General features: G+C 41.1%; 1 protein-coding gene across 5 annotated transcripts; it reads right to left on the reverse strand.

Annotated features, from left to right (window-relative positions):
* Positions 1–6,588: 6,588 nt before the first annotated feature.
* LOC311114629 (protein FAM3C-like) lies at positions 6,589–21,971 on the reverse strand. Of its 5 annotated transcripts, none has more exons than XM_084189868.1 (10): positions 21,896–21,971; positions 19,317–19,376; positions 15,893–15,988; positions 14,646–14,669; positions 14,052–14,175; positions 13,210–13,268; positions 12,263–12,313; positions 12,059–12,143; positions 11,445–11,571; positions 6,589–8,710 (listed from the first exon to the last, which is right to left on the reverse strand). In XM_084189868.1, exons 2-10 carry the CDS (start codon positions 19,330–19,332, stop codon positions 8,621–8,623), a joined length of 672 nt encoding a protein of 223 aa, XP_084045994.1. In that variant the 5' UTR covers positions 19,333–19,376; positions 21,896–21,971; the 3' UTR covers positions 6,589–8,620. The 5 variants fall into 5 exon arrangements, with proteins under 5 accessions (XP_084045994.1, XP_084045995.1, XP_084045996.1 ...); XM_084189869.1 differs by having other exon boundaries at positions 21,872–21,947; XM_084189870.1 differs by lacking the exon at positions 21,896–21,971 and adding an exon at positions 21,066–21,085.
* Positions 21,972–24,203: the final 2,232 nt, after the last annotated feature.

Here is a 24,203-nt window from a genome sequence, read left to right on the forward strand (position 1 = left end):
GGGAGGAGGGAGAAGTTTCCCAGTTTGCCATGCGTGCGTAGATTGTGATCCAATGCTCCTGTCACACTATTGCAGAGAACACAGATAGGCTACATACTGTACAATCACATATTCCACAATGTGCAGCACTTAGTGTTGTCATGACAGCAGTATTGTGATACTAGGAAGTAAGGAAACAAAGGAAACGAAACATGGAGCAGACTAAATGTCTTGAGGAAAACATTCCTAATGTTGGAAAAAACTGCCTTCTGTTGTGATCAGGAGTCACATTTGTTTATTTTGCAAGCTATAGCACACAATGTTTTCCGAAAGTAGGTTTTAAAGGACCATATAATTCAGTCTGCTTCCTGTTTTATTTTTTGCCAAGGAAAATCTGGTATTGTAGTATCCTGATCCTGGTATCATGCTACATGAATCCACTGCTGTTTAAGACATGCAAATGTGGTCCTCTGTACCTCAGCTGGTAGAGCACGGCGCTTGTAACGCCAAGGTAGTGGGTTCGATCCCCGGGACCACCCATACACAAAAAATGTATGCACACATGACTGTAAATCGCTTTGGATAAAAGCGTCTGCTAAATGGCATATTATTACATATCTTACAAGTTTACAATTGGCAGTGTACAACACATTGGAGGCAAATGGCATCATATACTTAAATCGGACTCACACTCAGCGGCACTCATAGGCCCAGTCATATTCACAAATAAACGTATCCCCTGCCACCATAAAGCTAGACGTGCCTACTACAACAGATGATGCCTGCTAGCAACCTCAACAGCAGAGCCTCAGGGAAAGTAGTTTATAAGAATACCATTAATAGGGCAATGGCGCCCCCTGTCTTCCAATACTGACCGAACGAGTTGTAAGGGCTGAGAGGAACGTTTTTTAAACAACTAATTGATCTACGTCGGTTCAATTATTTGAATACCATTTCGTTTTTTCCGTGAGCTCAATTCGAACATTGCACAAGAGATCAATCAGATCCAGTCTGAACTGTGCACAAGAGATAAATCAGACCCAGTCTGAACTGTGCGATGTAATAGGGAGTTGTAGTTTCCAACAGGCCAATATTCTAAATAGTTTAGCGCATAAAACGTGGTAATTAACTACAATGACGATAATCCATTGCCTGGTCTGGGTTTGTTTTATGCCTGCTACGTAAGAGTCAGAAAAATGCGCGATTGGGGATATAGAGAGCAGCTGTTGCTTCGCAAGGTCTCTCTACCTGAAAATGCATGATCTAAGTTATTGATAGTTGGTATTCAGCAGTCATAAAAGTATGCCTTACAGTTGAAGTCGGAAGTTTACATACACTTAGGTTGGAGTCATTAAAACTCGTTGTTCAACCATTCCACACATTTCTTGTTAACAAACTATAGTTTTGGCAAGTCAGTTATGACATCTACTTTGTGCATGACACAAGTAATTTTGAACGTACTTTGGTGCGAAAAGTGCAAATCAATCTCAGAACAACAGCAAAGGACCTTGTGAAGATGCTGGAGGAAACAGGTACAAACGTATCTATATTCACAGTAAAACGAGTCCTATATCAACATAACCTGAAAGGCCGCTCAGCAAGGAAGAAGCCACTGCTCCAAAACCGCCATAAAAAAGACAGACTACGGTTTGAAACTGCACATGGGGAAAAATATCATACTTTTTGGAGAAATGTCCTCTGGTCTGATGAAACAAAAATAGAACTGTTTTGCCATAATGACCATTGTTATGTTTGGAGGAAAAAGGGGGCTGCTTGCAAGCCGAAGAACACCATCCCAACCGTGAAGCACGGGGGTAGCAGCATCATGCTGTGGGGGTGCTTTGCTGAAGGAGGGACTGGTGCACTTGAAGCAACATCTCAAGACATCAGTCAGGAAGTTAAAGCTTGGTCGCAAATGGGTCTTCCAAATGGACAATGACCCCAAGCATACTTCCAAAGTTGTCAAGGTCTTGGAGTGGCCATTACAAAGCCCTGACCTCAATCCTATAGAACATTTGTAGGCAGAACTGAAAAAGTGTGTGCGAGCAAGGAGGCCTACAAACCTGACTCAGTTACACCAGCTCTGTCAGGAGGAATGGGCCAAAATTAACCCAACTTACTGTGGGAAGCTTGTGGAAGGCTACCCGAAACGATTGACCCAAGTAAAACAATTTAAAAGCAATGCTACCAAATACTAATTGAGTGTATGTAAACTTCTGACCCACTGGGAATGTGATGAAAGAAATAAAAGCTGAAATAAACCATTCTCTCTACTATTATTCTGACATTTCACATTCTTAAAATAAAGTAGTGATCCTAACTGACCTAAAACAGGGCATTTTTACTAGGATTAAATGTCAGGAATTGTGAAAAACTGAGTTTAAATGTATTTGGCTAAGGTGTGTGTAAACTTCCGACTTCAACTGTATTTTACTTTGATTAACTACAAAATAGTGATTGTCAGACAGCATATGCAGCAGCTCTATAGAGATGAGATGATTTGGAATGAAATAAGTAATCAAATAAAACAAATGTAATATACACAACTGAAAGATTTTATTAAAGTAATGTGAATAAATTATGGTTAATAATTGATAAGCAGTAATGAGCAGTCAATACTCACTACCATCATGGAACTTGTATTAATTGTTTGATTCTGTGTCACAGCATTCAACCCAAATTATCGAAAACTGTGATTTTAATAATTGAACCGAAACCGAACCGAATAAACACTAATTGCTCAGCACTAAGTGAGTCACACAAGTCCTTTACATTTCAAAATGCCGAAGAGAAGCCAAGCATTTGTTCCTTGATTTTCAAGTGAGAGCAACAAACTGGAAATATGTTGACCTTGAACAATCATAGCTTGAACATGAACATTACCTTAGTTTTGTTACACAGTGGTTGCGGTTTGATACTTGTGCGTGTAAAAATAAACATGCCTATTTGCAACAACACTTTATTATGATTGACCAGTGACAAACATCGGGAGAAAAACGTCAGACAAATATGGAGCCAGATAGCGGCCAAAAAATTGAACCTAGGTCTCGTTAGAATCGTAAGAAAATCCATACGTAAATTGTTAGGATCGTAAGAAAAGCCATGCGTGACCGTTAAATTACATCTGTAAACCCTATGTTACGACTATGAATTCTATCAATTCTTACTTTACGTCTCCCTTTACTCGGTTACAGATCTTTTATATGTGTACAAACTTTTGTCAGGAATGTGGCATCTGCAAGCGACACACAAAAATGTATGCACGCATGACTGTAAGTCGCTTTGGATAAAAGCGTCTGCTAAATGGCATATTATTATTATTATTATAGCTAGTCGAAGTTAGCTAGTCAATCAAGCAACTCTAGCCCAGATGTCATAGTTGCTTTGCAGCTTCCGGTTTCATTTCCAAAATAAAAGTCTAGAGCTTGTTGTGGAACGGCATTCCATAACAACGTTATACCAGTAGATGGCGTAGTATAGGCTTCGGCCTTCAGCAAATGACTTGTATGAGAATTATACTATAAAGACAGAAGAGCCTTGTCTAGAATAACCGCCTGAGCTGCAGAATAGAAAGTAAATATGATTTAGGCTAGGCCTATTCCAATATCTAAATATGCCATGCTGTTGTGTGTTATTTAATGGCCATTTATTGCATAATTTATTTTTATAGCCGCGTGGGGCTACTGTAGTGATCATGTAACCTAATGAATCACACTATTTCCAGTATTTGGGAGCACAGACTGTAGGCCTTATATTAGGCATTTTGACTGTTGTATTTGCGAATTCCACTCTGTATATAGGCTTGTTATAGCCATTTGCGTTGCACAACCCATCACGCAGAGGCTATATCCATATCAATAAATGAGACAAAACAAAATATTGATTAAGTCTTGGCTATAACCTGTCCTGAGCGAAATAGCCAAGGGGTCCCAAATGGTCAAGACCATCTATAACCTATTCTTATTGCCAGATCTGTTTTCCCTATCAGCCACTGCACGTGCTTCTTCAACTATTTTGTTTAAAATGTATTTAGAGGCTGTATTTAGATGCTTGTGAGCTAGGGTCTCTTTTTAAGGGGAAGCCTATAATAAAAACAGTTATAAAACACAAATATAGATTCTAAAATTATTCCGCAAGACACCAGTACCCACAATTATAGCCTAAATTGCAATGCTTACATTTGAAGGCATATTTTTTTATTTGGATAGGCCTAAATTAAACATTGAATTATTAAAGTGGTAGGCTAAAGAACTTTGGAGAATTTAGCTAATTGTGAATACACACATGGATTTCAATAAACAAATGGATAAGACTGTTCTATTCTCTTTGATTTAGTTCCTATTGCAACAAATTACAGAATGGATGACATACTGACTGAACTGAATGAAGGATGAATTAAATGTTCAAATATGTTGAAATGATGAGTTGCACGCATCATGCATGCTCTGCACTTTATTTGGCTAGTAGGCAAATAGGCCTACATTAGGGTATAATGACTCTATGGCTGCATGCCTCCAGAAGGGCATCTTCTGAGGCTGAAGGATGCTTTTCCGAAGGTGCATGGTGCTGTGGTGCTGCATGGAGATCACACACTCTTTAACTGGGCAGCATTGTCACGATGGAGGGTATAGCTTATATGGAGACTACCTAAAACCACTGCAACAGTTATTGTAAAGTGTGGGAATAAGTTTATGCCAGACTTAGTGTACGTTTAACCTCTCCCTTGTTCATTTCAAAGTCCATATGTTCATGACCCGATTCATATAAATCATGTACAATTACTTTAAATTCATATTATCCCTTCCTACAGAATATGCTTTGGCAAGATTTTGAGTGATGAAATAAATGTCAAAAAATTCAATAAAAAAATATTTTGAGTGGCAAAGACTCCAGTGGCCATACATAATTCATAGATTCACCAAACATGTTTCATTATTCCTGGTATATACTACTGGTTATGATTGTAGACAGAGCCCAGATGAGAATGGGATGGAGCAATATTGAATTAGTCATACTGAAACTTCACTGTTGTAAAGATAATACAACTAGTGCTATCTAGACTTGCGCTGGCAAAGAAATCCACTACATTAGCTACCTAAATGTGAAGTAAACTCAACTGAGGAGTAATAGAGAATGGAGACTTAACTTGAAAACGTGCAGGATCTCGTTCCATTTTCCGACGTAAAAAAAAAAACTGTATTATGCTTGTTTGCGTAGCACTCCTCACAGGCTGTTTGGTGTACGTTTTTTTTGTTGGTGAGATGAAACTGCCAAAACTCTAAAAGGTATTATTGTACGTCACAATTGCAACACAAGATTTGTTCAAGCCTAAAATGTTAGCCCGTAATCGTAACATGTTTGTATGTTCACAGATGAGATTTAACGTTTATGTTTCATGCATGGCTTACGATCCTAACGATACGTACGTTCAACCTTTTGGCAGCTATCTGGCTCCATAGACAAAGCACTTGCCAAAACTTATTTTGCATCTTACCAGTGATTCGTCTGCTTTGTACATTGTTTTAATTATTTACTAGTTACAATGAAAACACCACAAACAAACTTTTTTCCGGTGTTTGGCGCAAGGTCAGTAACACATGTGCATGACCTGCAAGTGATCTGATTGGAGCATTATGTACATGTATGCATTCAAAATACATGTGCCAACAATAGCTACAGTCAGTCATATACTTAAGCAATAAGGCCCGAGAGGGTTTGGTATATGGCCAGTATACCACAGCTAAGGGCTGTTCTTACGCACAAGGAAATGTGGAGTGCCTGGATACAGCCCTTAGCCGTGGTATATTGGCCATATACCACAAACCCCCGAGGTGCCTTATTGCTATTATAAACTGGTTACCAAAGTACTTAGAGCAGTACAAATAAATTGTGTCATACCTGTGGTATACACTGTATACTATACAGTCTGATATACCACGGCTGTCAGCCAATCAGCATTCAGGGCTCAAACCACCCAGTTTATAATTCTTATTATAAACCGGGTGGTAAAGTATTGCTGACCTTTTTCAAAGAGAATAAGGTATTTGGTTATTATATAATAGAATCGTGGCACAACCTTGTGGAATTTTCTTAGTTTAGAAACATTTGGCTATGTAAAACATACTAAATTATGCCATTTTATGCCATTTCCATCTGCATAATTTAGTATGTTGCAACCTCCTGAAAACAACCCAGATTGATGCCTATGACTATACTGAACAAAAATATAAAGCTCAACAATGTCAAAGATTTTACTAAATTAAGGTTCATATAAGGAAATCAGTCAATTTAAATAAATGCATTAGGCCCTAATCTATGGATTTCACATAACTGGGCAAGGGTGCAGCCATGGGTGGGCCTGGGAGGGCATAGGCCCACCCACTGGGGAGCCCAGCCAATCAGAATTAGGTTTTCCTCACAAAAGGGCTTTAATACAGACAGAAATACGCCTCAGCTGACCCCACAGGCGAAGAAGCCAGATGTACTCTTTCTTTCCTCCCTTAAATCAAGTCAACTTCATCTGCCAACATATTAGATGATGTAAGATGTTAAAGGCATTGTGGGAAATACTTTCAAATCCAGGACTTGTGTCTAAATAAATGGCACATGTCCAATGAAGACAGGATGAGCTTTATTAATCAGTCCAATGAAGACAGGATGAGCTTTATTAATCAATCACTCTCATGAATGGTAAGTTGTTTAAAATGTTTCACATGACACAGATGTAGGACATCCCTTGCAACAACAATATGATGTAGGACATCCCTTGCATGACACAGATGTAGGACATCCCTTGCAACAACAATATGATGGGTATGATTAACAAATCAGTAGTTTAGTGGAGGTGCAGAAATAGGAAATAGTACAGACTGTCTATGGATTTGTAAATCAGACAAGGCACAGTGTGGGCTGAAATCCATTAAGAGCAGACCTTTTTTTTTGGAATGGCATCGATGGAGTTTCCATTTGGCCTTTTCACTTCACGTCTTCAAATGAAACCAAAGAACACAACAATAAATATCTTTTTTTTTTAAATGCAATGTGTAGGATGCAATTCATTGTGTAAAAATATCCTGCCAATGTCAAGGCTAAAGGGCAAACCCTTCATTACAATGACTCCACAGAAAAGTGGCTGGGGGAACAGGTTTCAGAATCACCTGCACAATCACATTGTGTTAGGTTACATGTACTGCGCTAAACGCAAACAAAACTGGAACCAGGATTGTTTATCTGCCATTTGACCAAAACAGACAGTGTTGTGCTTTGAACCAACTAGGGGACAGAGGTGAGATGTTTTGGGCAACAAGAGAGTTCAACATTACACTCCTAAACGTTTGCTATTTTTAGCACCGGGTGTTACCATGCTTACAAAGTGTATGAGAGGACATAATTGCATATGCAATAATCTCCCAACGGATTCAACTTCACACACAGAACATTAAATCAATCCATTGAATAATCCAACTGACTATTGCACGTGAGTGTGTAGTTTACTCCATTTCAAGTGTGACAAAATGACAGCTGGGTTGAATTGGAGCTAATATGACCAAGGCTAATGTACAGTGGTAGTGTACCGAGACAGCTCATTGAAGAAGATCCAGTGGGGATATGATGCAATGTTACAAAAGCAAGCAGTAACACAGCTAAAAAAGGTAAGAGCGTCAGCCTAGGCAGTTTTTGTATCATATAAAAAAATAATCAGTCGCAATGACGTAATCAACCCTTTAGGAGAGTCAAGTGGAAGAGCTATGAGATGCAGAGAGTTAGTAGTCTTTAAAGTAAACCAGAGATACTGGATACTTATTCAAGTAAGATCTAGCCGCAAAATCAAAACCTAGTCATCTTTGTAATGTACCTATTTCTTGAATGGTTTTTCCAAGGCTGATAGATAAACAAATCAATTGTTTAACAATCAGCTAAATATTTCCCTCAAAAATATCTATAGATTTTTACTGAAACACTTACGTACATGACCCCCATCCAAAACCAACGATTCCCATTCTATCCAAGGAAGATGCACACAAAATACAAACTCTCCACTCGCACGCTTTAGCTACACGCTTCTCATTCATTCCACTCCCAACCCACACAAAAATTAATGATTTAAAAAAGACCAATCACTAAAGATAAAAAAGCTATAATATAAATTCACTCTTCAGTAACAAGGATCTTAACAAGCCATATAGCTTTCCAATATTTTATATTATTACAATATGGATGTTCAAAAGTTTGTTAATTTTTTTGTAGTTCTATTTACAAATATCACAGTGACCTTGGTACATTCTGCTGAATAACCAATAACAGGAGTTTCTGCCAAACCAGCTACCCTTCCATTCCTCTTTCCATAAATAGACAATACCTTGACACAAACAAACACAGGAAGATACAAGGACGCTCCCTGATGTCAAACACCGATTGCTGCGAACATTGACAGCTGCAACGCAGAGGGACAGTCTCTAAAATGCAAAGGCTGTGTTGGTGTTAACATTGGGTGGAGGGAGGTTCCACCATTGTTAGAGCCATCATAGGAAAGGTGCAAGTACACTATTTTAAGAGAAGAATGAGAGACACAGCCAAAGGCATGAAGGGGTCGAATATGAAGGGAACGGGAGTTGGCCGATTGAGGGTTAAAGTTCAAAGATCACTCCTGTCTTTGGGGTATGCAGCCTTCCATCTCCAGCACCTCGGGCCAGCCCTCGTATTTGTTGGTGCCGGCGTTGTTCTTTATGTGCTGTAGAGGCAGAAAGAGAGAGGTTTTGGATTAGACCCCATGCCTGCATCTCAAATGGCACCCTATTCCCGATATAGTGGAAGTGTTTAATGCACTATAAAGGGATAAGGGTGCCATTTGGGAAGCACAATGCCTGGCCCCTCGTCTGATAAGGCTGTGTGTGTACCGCCACAGCTATCACAAACAGTGTCACAAGAACACATAAGGGAGAATGGAAAGTCAATATTGAAGGAGTGCCTATACACTCAGGGGCAACATGTTCAAGGGTCAGGTGTCAATGTAAAGGACAATGTGTTCTAAAATCGCCTTCTCTGGTGAAACTAAGGTAATGAAATCAATAGTTCAGAACTATAAAGAACGAAAACAAAATCATGGAGTGGCTGTGTTTTACATATCTTACAAATGTTCTCTTTACAAACGTCACGTTCCAGTGATGCACACGAGCATTCTTGCGTCAAATAGCCCTGTAGCAGGTTAGTTATATGCTGATGTTGGGACCTTGACAAACTGAACAGTGAGTGATGACCATGAACACCAGACTGATGGCTATAGCTATGCTCAACAAGTAGACTATTCGGGATATTTTACCTTGCCTCGCTAGGTAATCAATCCTTTGATGACATTGGTCCTCTGTACCTCAGCTGGTAGAGCACGGCGCTTGTAACGCCAAGGTAGTGGGTTCGATCCCCGGGACCACCCATACACAAAATGTATGCACGCATGACTGTAAGTCGCTTTGGATAAAAGCGTCTGCTAAATGGCATATTATTATTATTATTATTGGCAACGTTGTAGACCAGAGGTGCTCAACTCTTACCCTTCGAGGTCCGGAGCCTGCTGGTTCTCTGTTCTACCTGATAATTAATTGCACATACCTGGTGTTGAGTCTAAATCAGTCCCTGATTAGAGGGGAACAATGAAAAAATGCAGTGGAACCAGAGTTGAGTTTGAGGGTTGTAGACGATAACTTGTATGATCTGCATCCGAAGTTGGATGTTGTGGTATTGACTCCAAAACAGTGGGGGGAAAAAAGTATTTAGTCAGCCACCAATTGTGCAAGTTCTCCCACTTAAAATGATGAGGCCTGTAATTTTCATAGGTACACGTCAACTATGACAGACAAATTGAGAAAAAAAATCCTCCAGAGAATCACATTGTAGGATTTTTAATGAATTTATTTGCAAATTATGGTGGAAAATAAGTATTTGGTCACCTACAAACAAGCAAGATTTCTGGCTCTCACAGACCTGTAACTTCTTTAAGAGGCTCCTCTGTCCTCCACTCGTTACCTGTATTAATGGCACCTGTTTGAACTTGTTATCAGTATAAAAGACACCTGTCCACAACCTCAAACAGTCACACTCCAAACTCCACTATGGCCAAGACTAAAGAGCTGTCAAAGGACACCAGAAACAAAATTGTAGACCTGCACCAGGCTGGGAAGACTGAATCTGCAATAGGTAAGCAGCTTGGTTTGAAGAAATCAACTGTGGGAGCAATTATTAGGAAATGGAAGACATACAAGTCCACTGATAATCTCCCTCGATCTGGGGCTCCACGCAAGATCTCACCCCGTGGGGTCAAAATGATCACAAGAACGGTGAGCAAAAATCCCAGAACCACACAGGGGGACCTAGTGAATGACCTGCAGAGAGCTGGGACCAAAGTAACAAAGCCTACCATCAGTAACACACTACGCCGCCAGGGACTCAAATCCTGCAGTGCCAGACGTGTCCCCCTGCTTAAGCCAGTACATGTCCAGGCCCGTCTGAAGTTTGCTAGAGTGCATTTGGATGATCCAGAAGAGGATTGGGAGAATGTCATATGGTCAGATGAAACCAAAATATAACTTTTTGGTAGAAACTCAACTCGTCGTGTTTGGAGGACAAAGAATGCTGAGTTGCATCCAAAGAACACCATACCTACTGTGAAGCATGGGGGTGGAAACATCATGCTTTGGGGCTGTTTTTCTGCAAAGGGACCAGGACGACTGATCCGTGTAAAGGAAAGAATGAATGGGGCCATGTATCGTGAGATTTTGAGTGAAGACCTCCTTCCATCAGCAAGGGCATTGAAGATGAAACGTGGCTGGATCTTTCAGCATGACAATGATCCCAAACACACCGCCCGGGCAACGAAGGAGTGGCTTCATAAGAAGCATTTCAAGGTCCTGGAGTGGCGTAGCCAGTCTCCAGATCTCAACCCCATAGAAAATCTTTGGAGGGAGTTGAAAGTCTGTTGCCCAGCGACAGCCCCAAAACATCACTGCTCTAGAGGAATGGGCCAAAATACCAGCAACAGTGTGTGAAAACCTTGTGAAGACTTACAGAAAACGTTTGACCTGTGTCATTGCCAACAAAGGGTATATAACAAAGTATTGAGAAACTTTTGTTATTGACCAAATACTTATTTTCCACTATAATTTGCAAATAAATTCATTAAAAATCCTACAATGTGATTTTCTGGAAGAAATCTCAGTCATAGTTGACGTGTACCTATGATGAAAATTACAGGCCTCATCTTTTTAAGTGGGAGAACTTGCACAATTGGTGGCTGACTAACTCATGATAAATTGTGTGTTCTAGGTACTATATTCTGTCGGTTGTGCTCCACTGAAGCCGTGATATTTTAACAGGGAGAGGTGAATTAGTTCCATGTGAACAAAACAGATAGAAAAATGTGAACAAACCAGATTGAGGATACAGATTTAAGGAGGGGGGGGGGTTGAAGTTACCTGCTCAAAGGGACTCTTGGTCTTAATCCCTTTGCCCCCCACAAAGATCCAGTTGTCCCTGAAGCCCAATGTGCTGATGCTGGAACTGCCCAGTTCACCAATCATCGTCATGGACTCGTCGTTCAGCCTGAGGACCACAAAGCAGGGTCGTATTCATTTGTGCACACCGTAGTGAAACATTATGCAACAGAAAAATAATGTTTCTTATTGGACAAGTTCAGGTAGTCCCTCCCCGTTTGCTATTGAATACACAGCAAGAATGTCATTGAGAGTCTGTAAACTAGACACTTAAATGTCTCCACCCTTTCCTTTGCGTGAACCTTTTATCTTAGTCACTAATGTTATACATCAACAGTCATTGGTGTAACTACTCCTTTAATATCAGCAGTTAGGGTGAAATTCATTTAGCCTTCACTGCAGTCAGTTAAGGGGTGTATTCAAGTGACAGTCATTCGTCAATTCTAGAAGGGTTAAATTCAGTCCCTGGAGGACTGAAACAGATTGATCCAGACACTTAACTGAAGTATTTGCCAAATCTTAAAATGATCATCTAAGAGTTAATGGAGAAGTTAAATGCTGCATTTTTATTTTTTATTCCAGTTCCGAACACCTACTTTGTGGACGAATCGTCAAATGTGGCCATCATCACTACGGTTCCTTCCTCGATAGTCTTCAGGAATGTGATGAGCGTTTTGACATCTGCAAAAGGTCACACACAAATCACAGGAACACTGGTTTGACTAGTCCACCTGCCTAGTCCAGAGACACACCATGAAACGAACACGACACAGGAAATCTGACTGAAACAAAGGCCTCACCTCCCGCCCACATGTCAAAGGAGTCGGTCTTGATGAGGTCCCCTGTCTTTCCTGTGGAGAACAAACAACTTTTGTTCATGACAAGCTAATGTATGCTCACAAGCTAACTCCTATCATGAATACTAGTACATTCAACGACAATGGAAAGTACTGTATACATTGAGTGTACAAAACATTAAGAACACCTGCTCTTTCAATGACAGACTATCCAGGTGAACGCTATGATCCCTTATTGGTGTCACTTGTTAACTCCACTTCAAATCAGTGTAGATGAATGGGAGGAGACAGGTTAAAGATGGATTTTTAAGCATTGAGACATGGATTGTGTATGTGTGCCATTCAGGGGATGAATCGGCAAGAGAAAATAGTGCCTTTAATTGGGGTATGGTAGTACCCTGCTGGGTTTTTCATTCTCAACAGTTTCCTGTGTGTATCAAGAATGGTCCTCCACCCAAAGGACATCCAGCCAACTTGACAACTGTAGGACACATTGGAGTCAACATGGGCCAGCATCCCCTGCGGAACGCTTTCGACACTGTAGAGTCCATGTCCCAACAAATTGAGGCTGTTCTGAGGGCAAAAGAGGGTGCAACTCAATATTAGGAAGGTGTTCTTCATGTTTTGTACACTCACTGTATATGAACAGTGGTATGGACCGGTTAGCATTGCAGTAGTTAACCAAGGCAGGGATGGGCAACTACACTCCTGGAGCGCCATGTTGTATGCAGGCTTTTGTTCCAGCCCAGCACTAACAGCTATCTACGCATTCTACACACCCTCAAAAGGACTCGAGCTGCCAACCCCTGAACAAAGTAAATGTTCCACATACCAGATGTCATTTTCAATTGTCATATTTCTCACAAATGTAAACATGCAAAACAACCGATTTGAATACAAGGAGAAGTACTGTTTGTCTATGGTATGTAGTAGTGACAAGGCTGGTTTACCGTTAACCAGAGCGATGTTAATTCCTCTGCCCACGTTGTTCTTGACGCCGCTCATCAATCTGAAAGGACAAATGGAGCATCATTTGATTGTGAACCTTGTGGTTAGGTTAGTCCCATCCTTGTCATCTTTCTTCACCACTATACTGAGACTTGTCACACCCTGGTCGTATAGCAGACACATTGTCAACATATTGGGAAAGATACAAAATAAAATAGACTTGAGGAAATGTATTTTGATAACACGGATGCAAGACACCACAAGAGTCAACAGTTAATTGAACAGAGGGTTAACAGTTGAATCGAAATTGATAAGTATTTTCAACAGGTTGCTTGTTTGAATTCATCCCCACCTCAGCTACAAGATAGACAGACTAGCGTAGACAGGTATGAACTAGGAATCTATAAAATAAGACCAGAAATGTATCCTGTAGAACAGACATGGATAATGGTGTTGTAGAATAGCCTAGTGTGTCAGCTCTACACTCTAGATTTCTACCTGGCAATAGATGTTTACATTTTAGTCATTTAACAGACGCTCTTATCCACAGCGACTTACAGTTAGTTAGCTATCTTAAGATAGCTAGGTGTGACAACCACATAAGTCGTAGTATTTTTCTAAATAAAATAAGTTATCAGCAAAGTCAATGCTAGTAGGAAAAGTCAAGTGCAAAGTTCCTTTTGGGGGGGGGGGGGGGGGAATAACATCTTATTTAAGACACTGGTTTCTAAACTGGCCCCTGCATATAGGTTGAGAGGTGTTGACTCTTTGGTTGTATTGTAAATATAGGTTGAGAGGGGGTGGGTCTTTGGTTGTACTGTTAATATAGGCGTATGTCTCTTACATGTTGTCCTCCAGGCAGATTTTGGGACCCACAACCCTGGCTGCTCCGCTGGCCATCTTAAAGGAGAAGTGTCCCTCGGGACATGGCTTGGAGAGGCCACACTTGTAGCGGGCCAATCTGGTAGCTGTGAATGGAATTTCAAAAGCAGAGTTTACAATCCCAATACACACTTTCGCATTCCCTCCCCCATCAAACACACACCAAATATCAGCGAACACGTACATATCTAGACCCTGCAAACACAGACTACTATTACACACACACACACACACACACAGCTTGAAATCACTCTCACAATATAACTCACACACCTACAGTACAAACCAGACTATTTACATATGACTCAACAGCTAAAGAACCAACACACTCACAAAAGGCCAGGTGGTAACTATACAATACATACAGATTAACTACTTAGCTCCAAACACTTAAGCATACATGGTAAGGCGTTTCCATGGTTTGTTAAGAGAGCATCCCTGATTTTCAAATACCATTGGGAGGAAAAAAATAAAGAAGAAATGTAACTTGATTGATGGAATCAAAACGTAGGCTAAAGAGATGTGGTGATAGGAGACGTTGTTGAAGTATACTTACAGCCTTCCTCTACAGGCATAGACCCTGTTGGAGGGAAAGAAACCGACAAGTTGGACTCGAGTTTCTCAGACGTCTTTATGACATTAGTTCCTTATTTAAGTTAAAACATTGAGCTTTGCACAAAACCACAAGTTCTCAGTCTACAGACAACTCAAACCTCACTCCCAATGAGTTGAAACTGAATATGTTATACAATTTCAAAGTTAACCTTTGTGGGTAGCACAACAATAGCCTTTGTCTAAAGGTTACTACAAGCTTCACTCTGTTGATTTACGTGCATGCGCGCGGTTGGAGTGGGATTATTGGAGCAGCAGACACCTTTTGGTAACATGATATCCTCACCAGTCCCACTCACAAGGGGGCGATGGCAAAGTTTTTTATTTTTGTAATTTAATTTTGTGAAAGCAAGGAAGAGTCTGCTTCCCTTGCTAGTAGTAGCTAGCTGGCAGCCTGACTATCTGGCTTTAGCCTGGCTAAAAACATAGCAAGCTAGCTAGCCCTTTTAGCGACCCACATCTCCATGTGAAATAATCAGATTTATAATTTATTTTTTTAAATACGCCCTAGCAAATATTTTTCTACTTGCCGGTGCAACCTAAAACATTATCCCAGTTTGATATGCTGCTTGTGTATTCATTCCGATATCAGCTAAAAATAGAACGTCATGTTTTGGTCAGAGGGGCGAAAAAGCACATGGCTAGCTAGAAAGCTACAGCAGGTTCTACCATTTCACGATAGCCTGGAATCACTAGTTATTACCTAAACAAAATAATGTTTTTTTTGGGGGGGTGGTTGATTCTTGTTGTTTGGTTTACTATTTGAACAGTCGCTGAGATTATATTTGGTTACAAATACAAAATAGGCTACTTTGATGAATAGCCTATAGATCAGATCAAGGAACCAAGCGACAACACTGCCCCCACGGCTGCGGAAGGAATGATATGGCGCGTCTCAACTTTCAGGTAGTACAAAAGTACGCCCGAATGCCGGAACGTATTACAAGGAGCCACCCCTTTTATGACGAAAAACGACATTGCGCTACACTTCGTAGCTTCCGTCTTCGTAGTGTATGAATTTAGCCAGAGACTGAGGGGTGTCTTATGCAGACAATATGTTTTTTTCTGAAGGAGGCCTAAATTTAGAATCCCCTGTGAAGATTATTAATCCTATTCATTGAGTGATGCATTTAAAACAATTGATTGATATGCACAATTACAACACTGGAAAACATCTGTAACCAAACTCACTCCCCAAATTGAAGTCCATATTAATTTCCAGCAGCTGGAAGGCAAGGAAAACTGCCAGGAAAAAGACCGAAACCAATGTAGCAAACTTTAAGATGCCTGAAAGAAATGAGAGAGATCAATAGACAAACACAGCGAGAGAAAGGAGAGAGAAAATGTAACACTGTGTGTGTGATGTTAGATAAGGTCTATGATGTATTTTCTTGGTGACCTGAACATTTACTGGTTATCATCTAGTTATCCTCAGATGAGGAAGTTTCTTACTGTGACTAATGCCTGTAATATGCCCCAGGTTGTCACACAACCAATTAGAGTGCATACCAATAGTGTTGGATCTGTGACATCCAGTTGTATTGATCATATCTTCACCAATGCTGCAGAGCTTTGCTCCAAAGCAATATATGTTCCCATTGGCTGTAGTGACCATAACATTGTGGCAATAACAAGGAAAGCCAAAAGTACCAAAGGCAGGGCCTAAAGTTATTTATAAGAAATCATACAAAATGTTCTAAGGACAATTATGTTTGTCTGATGTGTATAAGGAGGAGAATCCAGATGTAGCACAAGCATGCACCTGTTAAGAAACTAACTGTTAGAGCCCCTGGATAGACAATTCATTAAAATGTTATGGTTCAAAGAGGTGGAAAACAAGTCCAGCTGATTGGTTGACACTGTCAACTGAGAAATCTGGTGACAATTTTACACTCAAAAAATAAGACATATTACTAAAACAAGATAAATCACATTTAAAAAAACTATGGGAAAATACTTTGGATCACCTTAAGTGATATTATGGACAGAAAACCCAATTAAATCTCCATCGTTCATTGAAGTTGATGGGCCATTTATAACACCTTTTGATATAGCCAATCATTTCAATGGCTATTTCATCGGTCAAGCGGACACATATTGAACCATCATATGTGTATTGAAGATCTAATAAATGAAAGAAGGATTGCCGGTTTGAATTTAGTCAAATGTGTGGAAAAACAGTTACCATCCATCAATGATAAGCCACCAGGTATAGACAACCTAGATGGGAAACTACTGAGAATGGTAGCAGACTGTATTACCACCCCAATTTGCCATGTTTTTAACCAAAGCCTAAAGGAGTGTCCACAGGTGTTGAAGGAAGCTAAAGTAATTCCACGACCTAAAAATAGTAAAGCACCCTTTGCTGGCTCTAACGGCCTCCCAATCAGTTTGCTGCCTGTTCTTAGTAAACTGATGGAGAGAATTGTTTTTGAACAAATGCAATGCTATTTTTTAAATAACAAGTTAACCACTGACTTTCAGTAGGGAAGGGCACTCAACTTGTACTGCACTGACTCATGACTGGCTAAAATAAATGGATAATAAGATGATAGTTGGAGCTGTATTGTTATGTTTCAGTGCAGCCTTTGATGGTACTGATCATCATTTGTTATTGAAAAAAACGAACTTAGTATGGCTTTACATCACCTGCCATCACATGGTTGGAGAGTTACTTATCCAATAGAACCCAGAGAGTGTTCTTCAATGGAAGCTACTCTAACATCAGATATGTAAAGTGCGGTATCCCTCGGGGCAGTTTCCTTGGGCCGTCACTCTTTATTTTTACAAATGATTTGCCACTTGTCTTACAGGAAGCTAGAATGACTATGTATGCTGATGATTTCACACTGTACACATCAGCACCTACAGCCAGTGAGCTCACAGACTCTTAGCAAGGAGTTACAGTCAGTGTCAGAATATGAAATTAACAATAATCTGGTCTTAAATACATCTAAAACTGAAAGCCTTGTATTTGGTTCAAAGCATTCTCTTAGACCTAAACCTCAACTGGAGTTGTGCATAAAGGGTGTGAACATTTGTGGCGAAATCCTGCACAGCCTTCACCGTACGCTGCTACTTTAAGAGCGCAGCAGCGAGAAAATAAAAGTTGCTCTTCCGGCTCTGTGTGGGGGCTCTCGGTTGGCGCGGCAGTTTTGACAGCGTGTTCAACTCTTTGCAGAAGTCATGTTTATTTTCAGTGTGCTTAGTTTGTAAAACATGTTGAAGTCGATCGCCGGTGTTAACGCTCTAGGTCGTATCTGGAATCTTTAGGGCCCACTCCTGTCATTGATCGTTATGGATTAGTAGCAACAGTGTTGCTAAGCTTTGACAAACAAACCAACAGGTGTATCAGACGGACAGACAGTGCAACTGCAAGCCTGAAGTCAACAGCTAAGACCCCCCCCCCCCCTCTCATTTTCCCTCTATCGCTCCAGTGCTTTTCACTGCAGCAGACTTTCTTTTCCCCCCACTGCGCTCCCTTTGATTTTCCGTGTCGCTGGACTATTATGGCCCTGACGGATTTCTTAGGGTTGACATTTTAGTTAAAAGGAGGGTGCGTGAGGAGTTTATTGTTTAAACTGTATTGATATTATGTGGGACTATTGACATTTGGCCAATACGATTTTTGGACATTTGAATGCCTTTGTTTTGTCTATGAACACACCCCCATTCATACCCCGCCCCTCACTCCTCCACTGGGACGTAATACAGAATATTGCAAATTCTCCAAGATTGATGACTGGGTTCTTTCTTAATTGTTTCTAAGAAGTGGCCTTTAAATTGCTCTGCCATTATTCTTGTATGAGGTATTATTGGTTGGGTTCCCCCTGTGCTGTAACGTATGGATCTTCTCCTTTCTGTCCACTGGCTATCTGGCCAACAGGCTACAGTCCAGTAGTGCTACTCTATCTATCCTACTATTTTCCTTTGGGCAGGGTTAATACCTGCCTGGCGCCCCAACAAACATCTTTATCTTTACCCCTCTAACAATACCGCTACACATTGAACAAGTCGAAGAAGCTGAACTCCTAGGAGTAACATTGGATGGTCAGTTATCATGGTCAAATCATTTACAAAGTTGTTGTGAAGATGGGGAGCGGTACAGTATGCATGTTGTGGTATGGTCTGCGTTTTTGACACAAAGATCAACTGTACTAGGCTTTGATCTTGTCCCATCTTGATTGCTGCACCTGACCATATTACCAGACAGTCAAGAAAGACCTAGCAAAGCTGCAGCTGGCTCAAAACAAAGCAGCACGCCTTGCCCTTAACTGCACACACAGAACTAACAACAACATGGATGATACTCTTATTTCTATATTAAATGTAATATCTTATGTTGTTCTTGTCTATTACCATTCTGTACTTTGTCATTATTTGTACATTTTATGTGGACCCCAGGAAGAGCAGCTGCTGCATGTGCAGTAGCTAATGGGGATCCTAATACACTAAACAAGTAGGCATAGCTATGTTACAATGCAATTAAGAATATGGTTTGTTGACAGAATAGCCAAGATAAACAATTGTTTACCAAATTGACCAAAGTACATGTGAGATATAAGTTGTGCGGATTGTTGTCAGAAATACAGGTAGCTACTATAACAAAACCTACCTCCAACTCTCATCATGTTGGTACCAAGAATCTGCAGTCAGTGCAACACAATGTATGCCCCTGTTGAAAGACAAAGCAACATGTCAATATTCTCCAGTGTGGAGAGACATACAGAGGGAGTGACAGTGGTTCAACAGTAATGTTGCCATCCCAATTTGACTAGCTAGTTAACTTTGGCAGGTTGGTTGGTTATGATCATTTCACACTACTACTTGGCCTTTAAAATTGTTTTTATTAAATCAAATGTTTTTTGGTGTTGAAAATAGTAATGTTAAAATATATCATTAAAAATGTAGTAACGACAATGTATTTTAAATTTCACGCAATGTAACAATATTGATATGAGTGGGAAGAAAGCGTGCTTGTGCATAAATCAGCACACCAACGACAGCATTAACAATAAGAAGGCCTAATAAAATAAAGACGGCACTTCTAAAAGCCTATATCTCACCATAGCCTGCTGAATTTGCAAGATAACTTTTCTTTCATTTTGAAATCAGCACAAATGAAAATGTGGCACTGTGAAGCTAAGCTAAGGCTCCTGAGACTGAACACCTCCCTCTGCAACTGGATCCTGGACTTCCAGACAGGCCGCCCCCCCAGGTGGTGAGGGTAGGCAACAACACATCCGCCACGCTGACCCTCAACACGGGGCCCGTGATTAGTCCCCTCTTTTACTCCCTGTTCAACCACGACTGCGTTGGCGTGCACGACTCCAGCGCCATCATTAAGTTTGCTGATGACAACGGTGGTAGGCCTGATCACCCACGACGATGACACAACATGTAGGGAGGTCAGAGACCAGGCAGTGTGGTTGCCAGGACAACAAGCTCTCCCTCAATGTCAGCAAGACAAAGAAGCTGATCATGGACTACAGGAAACGGAGGGCTGAGCACGTCACCATTCACATCGACGGGGATGTAGTGGAGCGGGTCGAGAGCTTCAAGATCCTGTGTGTCCACATCACTAAGGATCTATCATGGTCCACACCAACACAGTCGTGAAGAGGACACAAGGGCACAACGCCTCTTCCCCCTCAGGAGGTGGAAAAGATTTGGCATAGGCCCTTAGATCCTCAAAAAGTTATACAGCTGCACCATTGAGAGGATCTTGACTGGCTGCATCACCGCTTGGTATGACAACTGCTTGGCATCGGACCACAAGGCGCTACATAGGGTAGTGCATACGGCCCAGTACATCACTGGGGCTGAGCTCCCTGCCATCCAGGACCTTTATACCAGGCGGTGTCAGAGGAAGGCCCTAAACATTTTCAAAGACTCCAGCCACCCAAGTCATAGACTGTTCGCTCTGCTACCGCACGGCAAGCGGTACCGATGCACCAAGTCTAGAACCAACAGGACCCTGAACAGTTTCTACCCCAAGCCATAAGACAGCTAAATAGTTAACCAAATAGCTACCTGGACAATCTGCATTTACCCTTTTTGCATTAACTGACTCATCACATACGCTGCTGCGATTGTTTATTATCTATCCTGCTGCCTAGTCACTTTATTCCTAGTTATATGTACATATGTACCTCGTACCCCTGCACATCCACTCAGTACTGGTACCCTGTGTATAGAGCAAAGTTATCATTACGCACTGCGTGTTTATTATTACTTTTCGATTTTCTTTCTCTCTGCATTGTTGGGAAGGTCCCGTAACAAAGCATTTCACTGGTAGTCTCTCAGGGCACATGTGTCAAACTCATTCCATTAACGTCACTAACTAGTAAAGAACTCCCCTCACCTGGTTGCCTAGGCCTTAATTGAAAGGAAAAACCAAAACCCCGCAGACACTAGGCCCTCCTTGGAATAAGGTTGACTACCCTGTCTCAGGGCAGCTGAATGAAAACGTCCTCATTTGTACAATTAGTTAGCCAGCAGATCCGACCCGATTGCTCACAGCTGTACTAGGGTTGGACTGGAGCCGGCGCGAGTTATGGCTCAGAAAACGTACATCAATGCAGGGATGATAAATGCCTTGTACTCCAAATTGCCCCAGCTGTTACACCAATAAGATTGAATGACTGCTATTTTTTCCTCATGCTAGCTAACAGGATAGAAGCCACAGCAGCCATTTTGGAACAATTCGGATTGAAGTTGCTAGTTACGTTTTCCAAGCCATATCTCACGCTGGCTCCACTGTCTTAATCTACACAGGTAGTTATATATTGCAGCTTTAATCTACATAGGAAGCCTGTCCGACCCTGGTGCAGCGTTAAACATGCGGGTCAGATCTGTTGGCTACACAATTAGTTATGTGTTAGTGCTTGGCTATCATTTCTAGCGAGCTAGTTATCTAACTGTGCAAGATAGACAGATCAATTTTTCCCAATAAATTATCGTCCCAAAATAAGTCACGTTAACCTATGGTTACATTTAGCCATAACTAGCTAGTTACATCGATTCACAATTTAGTTCGCTTACGTTAACATTAGCTAGCTAACCCTAGTCAAAATAGTTAGATAAACCTGACTGCCCCGGCAGAAAGTCGATTTCATTGACATGAGCTAAAACAACAGCTAACGTTAGCTAGATAGCTGGCAACTTTACCTGAGAAACGCCACGGTTACAAACCTTGCATATACTATGACAGCCTCCTCTTCACTGTTTCAGAAAAAGCTCTTCTTCTTCTGTGGGTTTTATGGCGGACTACAACCCCAAAAGGTGTATTTCCGCCACCAACTGGACGGGTTGAAACCAAAACAAGGTAAAAAATAAAATCCATATTTAAAACTTAATCCACCCAAATAAAAATAGTACATTGACAAAACAAAACTCCCACTTCTTCCTTCTTTAAATTCTCCATATCTCCCTTCTCAGGAACTTGGACCTGCGAGGGTGGTACGGCTTGTGACAATATTCCATGTAAGTTAACTCCTTCACCGAGAAATCTTTCAGCCCTAGGAACCGCTCCGCAGCATTCACAATGATTTATATATTCCTGGACCTTCTCCCCACCTAGGCAGTGCCATTAATTACCATAGCTATAAAGGCCACACAGTCCACCTTCTTAAGCTTTAAAATGTCAGGATCCTGCTGGTGAAAGGCAACCCCTGCAGCCTGCAGTGAAGGCCTATCCACCACCATGGACTCTTCAGGTGCACCATTCCATCCCTCAACCCTTTTAACAGCTGCTGCATATGAAATGCTCTGGACAGCCCTGACTTTGGCCACCTCATTCTCTTTCACCCTTGTGGGGCATTCGAAATATGTGGCTTCATGGTTCCCACCACAATTGCAACATGTCACATTTTCATCACTTTTATAACACATGATATGATCTTTTCCACAACTTGGACATCTCGACTTCTCCTTTCTGCAAACACTTGAAACATGACCAAAAGCTTTACAATGATCACATTGCATTGGTCTTGGGATAAATGATCTGACTCTGAAGTTAATATACCCTAAGTGCACTTGAGTAGGGAGAGACTCCATATCAAAAAACAAAATAACTGATACTCTTCACTTCATTCACCACACGATTCATCCGACGTGCATCAATCACTCCAGGAATATTTTTCATCTCTTCAACATCGACTTCCCACGAGACGCCAGATATGCCCTGTTCCTAAGAGACACACACGATACTTCAAACTTATCAAATCGGGTGAGACGCAACACACACAGAAGAACAAAAAATCAAAACAAGCCCGCCTCTCGTGATCCTCACAGCCTTCACTCTACCCAGCATTCTCTCCACCAGTTTGGATATCTCAAACAGATTCCTCAAGATTGGTAATTCGATCAGCTGCTCCTCATTTACAAACCGTACTCCTACAATATACGAATTGACATTATCATCACTGTACACTACTTTGCTCCGTTTTCCATTCTTTTGGAGAATATTCAAATTCTCCTTGATTCTACCGCCATTAGATTCAAAATGCACTTCATCATCCGCTTCCTCCATTTTTTCCCCAAATGCCCGACCAACCACAGGTAGTCCACTTTGTGTTCTGTCTCTCTCCATCCGAATGTGTTCTCCTCTGCCAGCTGCCGTTCTCTAGTTTATTTAGCTAACCGTCTCTCCCAAACAGTTCTCTCACAAGAACCCCAAAAACGTATTATTCTCCAGAAAATCTCTGTTTACGCTTGTCCTACTTAAAAAACAATCCAAGATGGCATAGCAGTGCGGTCATGTTATCTGTAGTGTCCTCATGTAAATAGCCTGTTTTTTTGTCTTTTTCATATACAGTGGGGAAAAAAAGTATTTAGTCAGCCACCAATTGTGCAAGTTCTCCCACTTAAAAAGATGAGAGAGGCCTGTAATTTTCATCATAGGTACACGTCAACTATGACAGACAAATTGAGGAAAAAAAATCCAGAAAATCACATTGTAGGATTTTTAATGAATTTATTTGCAAATTATGGTGGAAAATAAGTATTTGGTCACCTACAAACAAGCAAGATTTCTGGCTCTCACAGACCTGTAACTTCTTCTTTAAGAGGCTCCTCTGTCCTCCACTCGTTACCTGTATTAATGGCACCTGTTTGAACTTGTTATCAGTATAAAAGACACCTGTCCACAACCTCAAACAGTCACACTCCAAACTCCACTATGGCCAAGACCAAAGAGCTGTCAAAGGACACCAGAAACAAAATTGTAGACCTGCACCAGGCTGGGAAGACTGAATCTGCAATAGGTAAGCAGCTTGGTTTGAAGAAATCAACTGTGGGAGCAATTATTAGGAAATGGAAGACATACAAGACCACTGATAATCTCCCTCGATCTGGGGCTCCACGCAAGATCTCACCCCGTGGGGTCAAAATGATCACAAGAACCACACGGGGGGACCTAGTGAATGACCTGCAGAGAGCTGGGACCAAAGTAACAAAGCCTACCATCAGTAACACACTACGCCGCCAGGGACTCAAATCC

Source organism: Coregonus lavaretus, assembly GCF_964263955.1.
Source record: "Coregonus lavaretus genome assembly, contig: HAP1_SCAFFOLD_1448, whole genome shotgun sequence".
NCBI classification, from domain to species: domain Eukaryota; kingdom Metazoa; phylum Chordata; class Actinopteri; order Salmoniformes; family Salmonidae; genus Coregonus; species Coregonus lavaretus.

Bases quoted from the DNA above. Each gene is read 5' to 3' on its own strand.
- LOC311114629 (XM_084189868.1), bottom strand. The intron at 14,176-14,645 runs GTAAGTATACTT...TTCCATTCACAG, and splicing joins TATGCCTGTAGAGGAAGGCT to CTACCAGATTGGCCCGCTAC. The intron at 13,269-14,051 runs GTAAGAGACATA...TTGTCCTTTCAG, and splicing joins ATCTGCCTGGAGGACAACAT to ATTGATGAGCGGCGTCAAGA.